At 45.7% G+C, this 12,035-nt stretch overlaps 1 protein-coding gene across 3 annotated transcripts in view; it reads right to left on the bottom strand.

Moving 5' to 3' along the window:
* CHLSN (cholesin) overlaps window positions 1-12,035 on the bottom strand; it is a 279,333-nt gene that overhangs the window by 21,457 nt on the left and 245,841 nt on the right. For all 3 annotated transcript variants that reach the window (XM_073648081.1, XM_073648080.1, XM_073648079.1), the window contains exon 5: window positions 2,028-2,109. In XM_073648081.1, the coding sequence (XP_073504182.1) occupies window positions 2,028-2,109 (82 nt within the window). The remainder of the gene's footprint in view (window positions 1-2,027; window positions 2,110-12,035) is intronic.

A 12,035-nucleotide genomic window follows, 5' to 3' on the forward strand; every position in this document is an offset into this window, starting at 1 on the left:
CCAGAAGTGGCAGGCCAAGAAAAACATCAGAAAGGCAAAGAAAAAGAATGGTGAGATCAGTCAAGGACAATCCTCAGACCACCTCCAGAGAGCTGCAGCATCAACTTGCTGCAGATGGTGTCACTGTGCATCGGTCAACTATATAACGCACTTTGCATAAGGAGAAGCTGTATGGGAGAGTGATGCGAAAGAGGCCGTTTCTGCAAGCACGCCACAAACAGAGTCGGCTGAGGTATGCAAAAGCACATTTGGAGAAGCCAATTTCTTTTTGGAAGAAGGTCCTGTGGACTGATGAAACCAAGATTGAGTTGTTTGGTCATACAAAAAGGCGTTATGCATGGCGGCAATTCCAAGAAAAACACTTGCTACCCACAGTAAAATTTGGTGGAGGTTCCATCATGCTTTGGGGCTGTGTGGCCAATGCCGGCACCCGGAATCTTGTTAAAGTTGAGGGACGCATGGATTCCACTCAGTATCAGCAGATTCTTGACAATAATGTTCAAGAATCAGTGACAAAGTTGAAGTTACGCAGGGGATGGATCTTTCAGCAAGACAATGATCCAAAACACCGCTCCAAATCTACTCAGGCATTCATGCAGAGGAACAATTACAATGTTCTGGAGTGGCCATCCCAGTCCCCAGACCTGAATATCCTTGAACATCTGTGGGATCATTTGAAGAGGGCTGTCCATGCTCGGCGACCATCAAACTTAACTGAACTGGAATTGTTTTGTAAAGAGGAATGGTCAAAAATACCTTCATCCAGGATCCAGGAAATCACTAAAAGCTACAGGAAGCGACTAGAGGCTGTTATTTTTGCAAAAGGAGGATCTACTAAATATTAATGTCACTTTTCTGGTGAGGTGCCCATACTTATGCACCTGTCAAATTTTGTTTGAATGCAGATTGCACATTTTCTGTTAGTACAATAAACCTCATTTCAAGGCAGAAACATTACTGTGTCCAACAGTTATTACATATATCAAACTGAAATAGCTGTTGCAAAAACACCAATTTTTATAAAACATTAAGCTTAAGATTAATAGGGGTGCCCAAACTTTTTCATATAACTGTACGTATTAGTACGCCTTGGGCCGGAAAGGGGTTAACCTAAAAGGGATTTAAAGAGAACATGTTGCTTGTCATAAATATGGAATATTTTACATGATCTAAATGCTGCTGTTACTTTACTTTTACGTTCCAGAAATTAAACCCCTCTTCCCTGTATGTAAATCTAGTTGATCAGTAATACACCCTTAGAGCAGCCTTGAGAACCACACCCCCTTGGCTAATATGATAAATTTACATGCCAGGGAAGAAGGGGCTAGATCTCAGGAATGGAAAAGCTTCTTCGTCGGGTGAAATTATCTTTTGGACTGCAAAAAATAACATACAGGTGCTTCTCACAAAATTAGAGTATCATCAAAAAGTTAATTTATTTCAGTTCTTCAATACAAAAAGTGAACTCATATTATATAGAGTCATTACAATCAGAGTGATCTATTTCACGTGTTTACTTCTGTTAATGTTGATGATTATGGATTACAGCCAATGAGAACACAAAAGTCATTATCTCAGTAAATCAGAATAATTAACAAAAAACACCTGCAATGGCTTCTAAGTGTTTAAAAAGGTCCCTTAGTCTGTTTCAGTAGGCTTCACAATCATGGGGAAGACTGCTGACTTGACAGATGTCCAGAAGGCAGTCATTGACACACTCCACAAGGAGGGCACTCCACATCTGTATTTCTCGGCAGCGCATCGTCCTGTGTGAACAACTCTGCTGCCAAGAACAATGGCGGTCTTTGAGCAACATCTTTTATACATTGTCAGCGCGCATCGTTAAGCGTGGTCCCCCTGTGTAAACAGGATATTAATCTATTATAGATATTGGTAGATATTTACCGATCGGCGGTCGTTTAATGCATGACCAGTTCAGCACGAGGTTACATTGGCACTGTGCCTACAGTAAAGAACAGTAAAATCCAAATGCCGGATAGTAAACAAATGATGAAGCCATGACATACCTTCTCTAGGTCATACATGTTCATGAGGAGCCAGGTTTGTCTTATCTTTTGAAACTTCCAATCTGGGTTTTTTTTGGACCAGCTGAAATCAAAGCAAAACAGGTTTATGGAAATTAAATATATTACATTGATGGGGTTGTGAAGTACTTAATATCCAGATAGGTCATCAATATCAAATCTGGGGTTGGGGGTCTGATGCACATTACCCTCTCCAATAAGATCTCTGGCAGAGGCTGAATGTAAATAGCGCATGGAACATACCAGCACAGCTGCATCACACGGTGTAGTGGTTGTTACCGGGTCCTGCAGATCAGCACCTATTCACATGCGTGAGAATTGATCTGCAGTACCCGGGAGCAACCACTACACCATGTGATGCAGCTGTGATGTTCTGCCCAATATACTATTTATATCCGGCCACTGCCGGAGCTGGCAAGAACTAATCTGCAGTACTCGGGAGGGACCAATACACCATGTAACGCAACACGACACCTGCATCACATGATGTAGTGGTCGTTTCCGGGTACCGCAGATCAGCACCTATTCAAATGAGTAAGAACTGATCTGCAGTACCTGAGAGCGACCACTTCACCATGTAACGTAACACCACAGCTGCATCACACGATGTAGTGGTCGTTCCCGGGTACTGCAGATCAGCACCTATTCAAATGAGTAAGATTTGATCTGCAGTACCTTGGCACAACCACTACACCATGTGATGCAGATGTAATATTTCGCTCCATACACTATTTACATCTGGCCAGCTGGTAATAACTGATCGATAGAGGGAGGTGCCTGCAGCCAGAACTTCACTGATCTGATATTGATGAGCTATACCATGGATAGGTCATCAAAAGCATTGTAATGTAAAACCCCTTTCATTAAAAAAACACACATTGGTTAACAAATCAGTGGGTGATATATTGATATAAAATACAGTTAGGAAGCAAAATATTTTAAAATCTGCACAAAATTTTCAAAATCTTAGTTTTCATTGATTTAATTTGGAATTAGTTTCAGGCACTAACAACATGTACCCATTCTACAAAGGCTGTAGATCGAGTCGGAGATAGTTTTGGGTGGAGCTAAAAAAAGTAGAAATGTTCTGACTCTAACTCCAGGTTTAAAAAATATATATTATACTTTAAAGGGAATCTGTCAGTAGGGTCAACCCTCCTAAGCCGTCTATATCGATATGAAAATCATTGAAGGATGAATAAAATTATATCTTGATATCTGTGATCCTATGACTTATTCCAGAAAAATCCATGTTTTTCTTAATATGAAAATTAACTTTCAATATCTATGGGCCGGACATAGATCTCCCTGACAATCTGCCTCCAGAGCTTATTTTAAATGAAAGAGGGTGTTACCAGTGTGAGACATGTAATAACTGACAGTCTGCTCTCCTGATCTCACTTCAGAGCTGTATTACAACTAACACAGGACAGCAGATCTGAGCTTTGTCTCATTACAAACACATCTGCAGTTGTACAGTAGGTTTTTTTCTCAGTGCTGTCAGCTCTGCTGCAGAGTTGTGTGTGATTATAACTTACATAGTACAGCAGAGCTTAACTTTGTCCCATTACAAACACATTTGCCGCTGTAGTTGCATAGTGCTTCATTTTGCATCTTAAAGGCTTTCAGTGTGGGGGGATGGGAAAGTATGACAGCAGAGTTGACAGCACTGTATGACACTCACTTTGTAGTGAGACAGAGTTCAACCTTGTTTTACTGTGTTAGTTGTAATCAGGCACAGCTCTGCAGCACTACGGGAGGACAACTGCAGCTACAACTGCAGGTGAAGATGTGTTTGTAATGAGACAAAGTTAAGGTCTGCTGTACTCTGTTGCTTTTTATCACACTCAGCTCTGCATCGTTGCTTGTTTTCTGTTGTGTCTTCTGGATTGGATACAGCCTTAAGTTTAACACTTGTATAACTACATGAATCGTCAGATATCAGCCACTTTTTAATTCCTAATTCCAAATCCTGGAGCCTTTTATTCCTGAATGCATACGCAATGGTAAATCTTCTGGAGCTTGAGGGTAGTAATAGAGACAGGTCTGTGAACATCAATGGCTTTTGAAAGTAAGCCTTCCTCAGTTTCCCTTTTTCAAGCACTTTGCCAAGGAAAGCTTTTAAACTGTGTCAAATTGTCTGGAAAAGTGGCTATACAAAGCCTGGCTCTATCCGAAGAGCCTGACTGAGAGCAGAACATGTGTCTTCTTTATGACTTCCAGACTGCATCTATTGCAAACAGTTCTTTCTCCATAAAGTGGAAATGGAGCGTGCGAGATGTCATGTGCTTCAGGTGCACCATGTCACGCTTCCATATGCCCAGTATGGAGAAGAATGTATACAAGACATTGTGGGTTTAGCACCGATGGTGGGGGGGAAGGGTGATATTGTGATATTGTGCACAATGATTACCCAAGTAATTTGAGATATACTGGTTACGAGTTATTTGCTGCCTGAATATTCCTTTGGGACATTAGAGTTGCGTGAGAGGTATACACTATTGATCATAAAACACAATGCCAACATTTGAGCCCTATGTTTGGATATCTGGTTATCCTAGCCCAGAATACCCCAAAATCAGAGCTGTAGCTTTTATGTTCTTTACACCCCAGGTAAACACATCTAGAAAATAAATAAATTGATCTCCCCCCAACATAAAATATAACACAACATACATATTGTTAGTATAGGTAATGCTATGTGATACATATACAAATTGAAGGGATCCACGCTCAAGCAGGCATTAGGTATTGTTCACACAGTTAATGCGGTTTGGTACAAACATGCAGTTTTATTGTTTTCATTCCAAGGAATTAAAAAAACAAAGTAACAGCCTCTTCTAGCCACAAAGATATCACAACAAAAAAAGAGCTCACTTAGCGTGCAGATATGTCAGTGCGGGCTCACTCAAACAGATTACAGTCATTTTCCCCATAGTAAACTTCATACACAGAAGAGGTACGATCCCACCAGTATCAGATTCCCCTTTAGCCCGAGCTCCAGCAGCTTCCAGGGTCCAAACAGAAATGTTCAACTCCGGGCACAATTCACACTGATCAGGCTGCAGCTTCCACATGGTTCTCTGCAGCTTCAACACACAGACTGCTCAGCTTCCCTAGCTGATCCGTGCAGCTTCCATTCAGAGAGAGACTCTGGCGTGTCACTCCTTCACCTACAGCTCACATTTTGGCTGGTCACTCATCAGCTTCAGCACACTCAACTTTGCTCCAACCAGCAGACTTACACCTAGTGAACACAGACCCTGGTTCTTAACCAAAGCAAGTCATGTGCATCTAATCAAGACCTTCAGTGCTAGGATTTAACCTTGTCCTACCTGGCTTTGCTATGACATACACACAGTGGGGAAATAAGTATTTGATCCCTTGCTGTTTTTGTAAGTTTACCCACTGACAAATACATGAACAGTCTATAATTTTAAGGGTAGGTTAATTTTAACATTGAAAGATAGAATATCCCCACAAAAAAATCAAGAAAATCACACTGTATAATTTCGATACATTTTTTTGCATTTTGCAGTGAGAAATAAGTATTTGATCCCCTACAAACCACTACGAGTTCTGGCTCCTACAGACCAGTTAGACTCTCCTAATCAACTCGTTACCTGCATTAAAGACAGCGGTCTTACATAGTCATCTGTATAAAAGACTCCTGTCCACAGACTCAATTAATCTGTCAGATTCTAACCTCTACAACATGGGCAAGACCAAAGAGCTTTCTAAGGATGTCAGGGACAAGATAATAGACCTGCACAAAGCTGGAATGGGCTACAAAACCATAAGTAAGACGCTGGGTGAAAAGGAGACAACTGTTGGTGCAATAGTAATAAAATGGAAGAAATACAACATGACTGTCAATGGACATCGATCCGGGGCACCATGCAAAATCTCACCTCGTGGGGTATCCTTGATCATGAGGAAGGTGAGAGATCAGCCTAAAACTACAGGAGGGAACTTGTTAAGGCAGCTGGGAACACAGTCACCAAGAAAACCATTGGTAACACATTACGCCTTAAAGGTATAAAATCCTGCAGTGCCCGCAAGGTCCTCCTGCTCAAGAAGGCACATGTGCAGGCCCGTCTGAAGTTTGCCAATGAACACCTGGATAATTCTGTGAGTTATTGGGAGAAGGTGCTGTGGTCAGGTGAGACAAAAATTGAGCTCTTTGGCATTAACTCAACTCAACTAGCAAGAAGTCCCAGCTGATGCAAGAACACAGACAGGAGAAAGCCGGACCTATAGATGCACTCGTTCAGCGCACACCTCCACATATAGTCATGAGTAGTGTTGAGCATTCCGATACTGAAATATCGGGTATCGGCCGATATTCGCGGTATCGGAATTACGATACTTAGTTCCGATACTTTTAGAATATCGGATACCGGAATCGGTAGTTCCCATAATGCAATGAGCCAGTTTCATTTTATTCAGCCAATGAGGATCCTAAGAAGTGTGGGCACATCCTGTTAGGAATGTAGGCATGTTAACTAATGGCATGGCTGTGATTGGCTGGTGAAATGATGTCATGATGCACTATAAAAGCCGCCGCCGCCATTTTGAGCTGTGAATTCAGTTAGGGATAGGATGCTGTTGTTCTGAGGGACAGTTTTAGCTACCTATTTGCTCTATTCTGCTTTACCAAAGCTACTTTATAAACCGCTGTGCCTTGCAGCGCTAGTGCACAGTTCTCTGAGCTGTTCACCGCTGTCTGCAAGGTCTGTGTGTGTGAGTGCAGCTCACGCTGTAGTGTGTGCTTCAACCCCGTCTGGTTGTAGTGCACTCAGTGTGTGTCACTGTCTCATACATTGTCCTTTTTTGCTAATTGATCATTTTTCCTGATTTCTCCTATTAGTGTGGTGGTTCCATCCATATCCAGCTACATTGGTTCCAAACACACTATATAGGAGTAGTTAGAGGAGCCTTTCTGCAGCATTGGGCCCTGCAGCCCCAGCCAGATTAGTATTAGCCTATTTTTTGCAGCCTCATCTATTGCATTGTAGGTTACCTTCCTGCATTGTAATAGCTACAAAAAGTTTGTGATACTATCGGTATTACATCTTTGGGCACATCCAGTGTCTTTTTGTGACAAAAAAAAACCTAAATAAAGTTCACCAAACACTCTACTTTACAGTTGTGTAGGCCACATTAGCTCATATTAAAGTCTAGTCCACACTTTATAAAATTAGTGTTTCTTATACCTGTTAGGAGCTGTTCAGGAATAAGCACACTAAGCCCTTAGTACTTTTCTGCCTATCTTTATCAGTCTACCAAGATGAAGAAGGCAGGGAGTAAGGCATGTGGACGTGGTCGTGGGTGTGGAGTTTCAGCAGGGAGAGGACGTGAGGATTCTGTGCCTGCAGGGAGAGGACGTGGGGATTCTGTGCCTGCTGCGGGCACCAGTGACTCAGCATCCCCCAGTTTTACCAGGGAACAGTCCTTTATGCGCAGCTTTGTAGGAGCTAGCCGTACCCCACTGCTGCGGGAGGACCAAATTGAAGCCGTTGTCGGATGGATGGCAGCTAACGCATCGACTTCAATTAGTTCCAGATCCTCTCAGGTCCTGAGCACTGAAGAGCACCCATCTGTCTCTTCACCACCTGCCAAATTGCCCAGGCAGTCAGAGAGCCCTGGAAAGGAGCCATCTCTACTTCTGTTCTCTGAATCTCTTGGCTTGGAAAGAGGGGGCCAGCCAAGCAGAATTCGAGAATTTAAAGAAGAGGTAGTATGCAGTGATGTGCAACCGTTTTGACTCTCTGTATCTTAAGAGGGGGGTGGGCCAGTGCCTATGGTCAGCAGCACACCTCAGTACACATCTGATGATGAGACTCAGGTACCACTTTCTGGTGCGTACTGTGCTGTCGAGACTACCCAGGAGAAGCAGTTGTTTGAAGAGGGTGGTGTAGATGATGAGGTCCTTGACCCATCATGGCGTGAGGGACAGGAAAGTGGTGGGAGCAGCTCTGAGGAAGAGATTCCCCGAACGGCCCAAAAAGGAGGGAGAGGGAGGGGGCAGACTTGGTTGCCTGTAGCCTCCACTTCGGCACCCATTAGGAGCATGGCTCTTCCAAAATCCAAAGCGGGCGCTTCCAAGACTTGCAGTGCCTGGTCCTTTTTTGACACAGTTGCAGATGACATTTGCTTTGTCAAATGCAAGCTGTGTAATCAGAAGGTGAAAAGAGGGAAAAGTGTCAGCAACCTCAATACCACAAATATGTGGAAACATGTGCGGACCAAGCACGTGGTGGAGTTACAAAAACACACTGAAGACCTAGGCCAACCTACAGCGCCACCTACCACATCTTCAGCTCGTGTTGTAGTCTCTTCCTCCAGCTCACACACAGCTGGTTCGGCTTCCTCACAGGATCGCCATGGAAGAACCTTTGGCACTGTTGTACAGAGACACAGTGTAATTCCATTCACAGCACCAAATTCCCTGTCATCCTCACACTCCCAGGCCAGTCTACAGCCATCGTTAGCACAGGCATGGGAGAAAAGGCGCCCATACTCGGCAAACCACCCCCGAGCACAGGCTCTGAATGCTGGCATTGCAAAACTACTGGCCCTTGAAATGCTATCATTCAGGCTGGTGGAGACTGACACCTTCCGTAACTTTATGGCATTGGCAGTCCCACAATACAACGTGCCCAGCAGCTTTTATTTCAGCAGGCAAGCTGTCCCTGCCCTGCAACAGCATGTGGAGGGAAAAATTAAACATGCGCTACAAAGCGCCGTCAGTAGCAAGGTCCACCTGACCACCGATGCGTGGACCAGTAAGCATGGACAGGGACGATACCTTTCCCTCACTGCCTATTGGGTAAATGTTGTGGAGCCGGGTACAGATCTTGAGAGTGGCGCTGTACGTGTTCTGCCAACTCCAAGGATTGCAGGAATCCAGTCTGCACACATTGACTCCTCCTCATACTCCAGTTCCTCTGAATCAGCGCTGCAGGAGCCATCACGGTCTACCTCCACATCGACCCGTGAACGGTTGGTTACCTGTTATGATGACCGATATGAGCACAGCTATGGCCAAACGTCAACAGGCCGTATTAAAATTAATTTCTTTGGGGAATCGAAGCCACACAGCGCAGGAGCTCTGGAATGCCATCAAGCAGCAGAGCGACGTGTGGTTTGTGCCAGCGAATCTCCAGCCAGGCATGGTAGTGTATGACAATGGCCGAAATCTGGTGGCAGCTCTGGGCCTAGGCAACCTCATTCACATCCCATGTCTGGCACATGTGCTCAACTTGGTCGTGCAGAGTTTTTTGAGGGACTATCTGGATCTTGATGCACTGCTGCACAAGGTCCGCATAGAGTGCGCTCACTTGCAGCGTTCCAGCAACGCAAGATCGCGCATTGCAGCTCTGCAGCGCCGATTACATCTTCCGGAACATCGCATCATATGTGACCTACCCACCAGGTGGAATTCAACGTTACATATGTTGGAGAGGTTGTGTGAGCAGCAGGCAGCAGTAATGGAGTACCAGCTGCAGCAGGCGCAAACAAGTCGCAGTGCGCGACGTTCACACTTCACCACCACTGAGTGGGCCTCTATGAAGGACATTTGCCACGTTTTGCGTGCCTTCGATTATTCCACGCGGATGACGAGTGCAGATGATGCACTAGTCAGCATGACTATCCCCCTTATCTGCCTGCTTGAAAAAACACTGCAAGCACTAAGGGAGGAGGTTTTGGAAGAGGTGGAGGATGAGGAGTCACACATGCCATCTGCTTCTGTACAGTCTGCGCAACTTTGTTCCTCACAAAGGCCTAGGCAGGGGACACTTTGTGAGGAGGATGAGGAGGAGTCAATGGAGGAGGAAGACATCTGTCCAGAGGAGGGAGGTACACAATGCTCTAGTAGTCAGTATCTAGAGCGAGGGTGGGGTGATGCAGAGCAGGCAGAAATCACGCCTCAAGCAGGGGACAGCGTTTCTTGGCCAGTTGGCAGTCTGCAGCACATGGTTGATTTCATGCCGCAGTGCCTGAGAAACGACCGCCGCATCGCCCACATTCTCAACACGGCTGATTATTGGGTGTCCACCCTCCTAGATCCTCGCTACCGGGACAACTTACAAAGCCTCATAACACCGTTGAACCGGGAGCGTAAAATGCGGGAGTACCAAGACGCACTGGTGCATTCCATCATGTTCTCCATTCCAACCGAGAGCAGTGCTGCTAGTGCTTTAAAAAGCAGCTCAGTGCGTCGAGGCAGTGGAGGAAGCTCTGCACAAAGAGGGAGCAGAAGCAGCGCCTCAGCACAAGGCAAGACCAGTATGGCCTAAATGTGGCAAAGTTTTGTGTCCCCGCCGCCACAAATGTCTACACCATCACAGACGGCTCCAGTCAGCAGGAGGCAACGTTTCCGTCAGATGGTGACAGACTACATGTCTTGCCCTCTCAGTGTACTCCCAGACGGCTCTTGCCCCTTCAAGTTTTGGGTCTCTAAGCTGGATACATGGCCAGAGTTTAGCCAGTGTGCATTGGAGGTGCTGGCTTGCCCTGCTGCTAGTGTATTATTGGAACGCGTCTTTAGTGCCGCAGGTGGTGTACTAACAGACCGTCGCATGCGCCTATCCTCCAATAACGTTGACCGGCTTACTTTTCTGAAAATGAGCAAGGCCTGGATCTCGCATGAATTTGCTAGCCCTCTTCCAGAATAAATAATTGGTTGGCAACAGTATCCAGGTCTCCTGTTCTGTTCATGTTTCTACCACCTGAACAATAATCCCTGAGCTCCAGCACCGCCAGTTGCCGCTCAGAAGTGCCGTCTGCACAGTCAACACTTGCTGCCGTGTTATTGTGGTTCAGTAACGTCAGCTGTTCCCCTGCTGTGTGTACGGCAATTTCTCCTGCTCTGTCCACATCCACTCTACTACTAATTTAAAACTTGCTCCAATTACACCTCTGGCTCCTCTGTTTTCAGTATTTACCCTGGGCTCCAACACCGCTAGTTGCTGCTCAGAAGTGCCGTCTGCACAGTCAACACTTGCTGCCGTGTTATTGGGGTTCAGTAACGTCAGCTGATCCCCTGCTGTGTGTCCGGCAAATTCTCCTGCTCTGTCCACATCCACTGTACTACAGATTTAAAACTTGCTCCAATTACACCTCTGGCTCCTCTCTGTTTTCAGTATTATCCCTAAGCTCTAACACCGCCAGTTGCTGCTCAGAAGTGCCGTCTGCACAGTCAACGCTTGCTGCCGAATTATTGGGGTTCAGTAACGTCAGCTGATCCCCTGCTGTGTGTCCGGCAAATTCTCCTGCTCTGTCCACATCCACTCTACTACTAATTTAAAACTTGCTCCAATTACACCTCTGGCTCCTCTGTTTTCAGTATTTACCCTGGGCTCCAACACCGCCAGTTGCCGCTCAGAAGTGCCCTCTGCACAGTCAACGCTTGCTGCCGTGTTATTGGGGTTCAGTAACGTCAGCTGATCCCCTGCTGTGTGTCCGGCAAATTCTCCTGCTCTGTCCACATCCACTGTACTACAGATTTAAAACTTGCTCCAATTACACCTCTGGCTCCTCTCTGTTTTCAGCATTATCCCTGAGCTCCAACACCGCCAGTTGCCGCTCAGAAGTGCCCTCTGCACAGTCAACACTTGCTGCCGTGTTATTGGGGTTCAGTAACGTCAGCTGTTCCCCTGCTGTGCGTCCGGAAAATTCTCCTGCTCTGTCCACATCCACTTTACTACAGATTTAAAACTTGCTCCAATTACACCTGTGGCTCCACTCTTTTTTCAGTATTTACCCTGGGTTACAGCCCCGCCAGCTGTTTCTCGGTAGTGCCTTGGCTTAGGTGCCTCCTTCTCGGTATCCAAGTTCCACCAACGTCTGCTGGTCCTTGGTAGTGCTTTCTGGCACAGGTACCTCCTGCTTAGTAACCGAGTTCCAGTACCGTCAGCTGGTCCTCGGTAGTTCCATTGGCTCTTGTACCTTCTGCTATCCATCCGGGTTCCAGTACCGTCAGCT

The sequence above is a fragment of the Phyllobates terribilis genome, unplaced genomic scaffold (assembly GCF_046119375.1).
Source record: "Phyllobates terribilis strain yellow unplaced genomic scaffold, ASM4611937v1 Scaffold_9__5_contigs__length_417890890, whole genome shotgun sequence".
NCBI lineage: Eukaryota > Metazoa > Chordata > Amphibia > Anura > Dendrobatidae > Phyllobates > Phyllobates terribilis.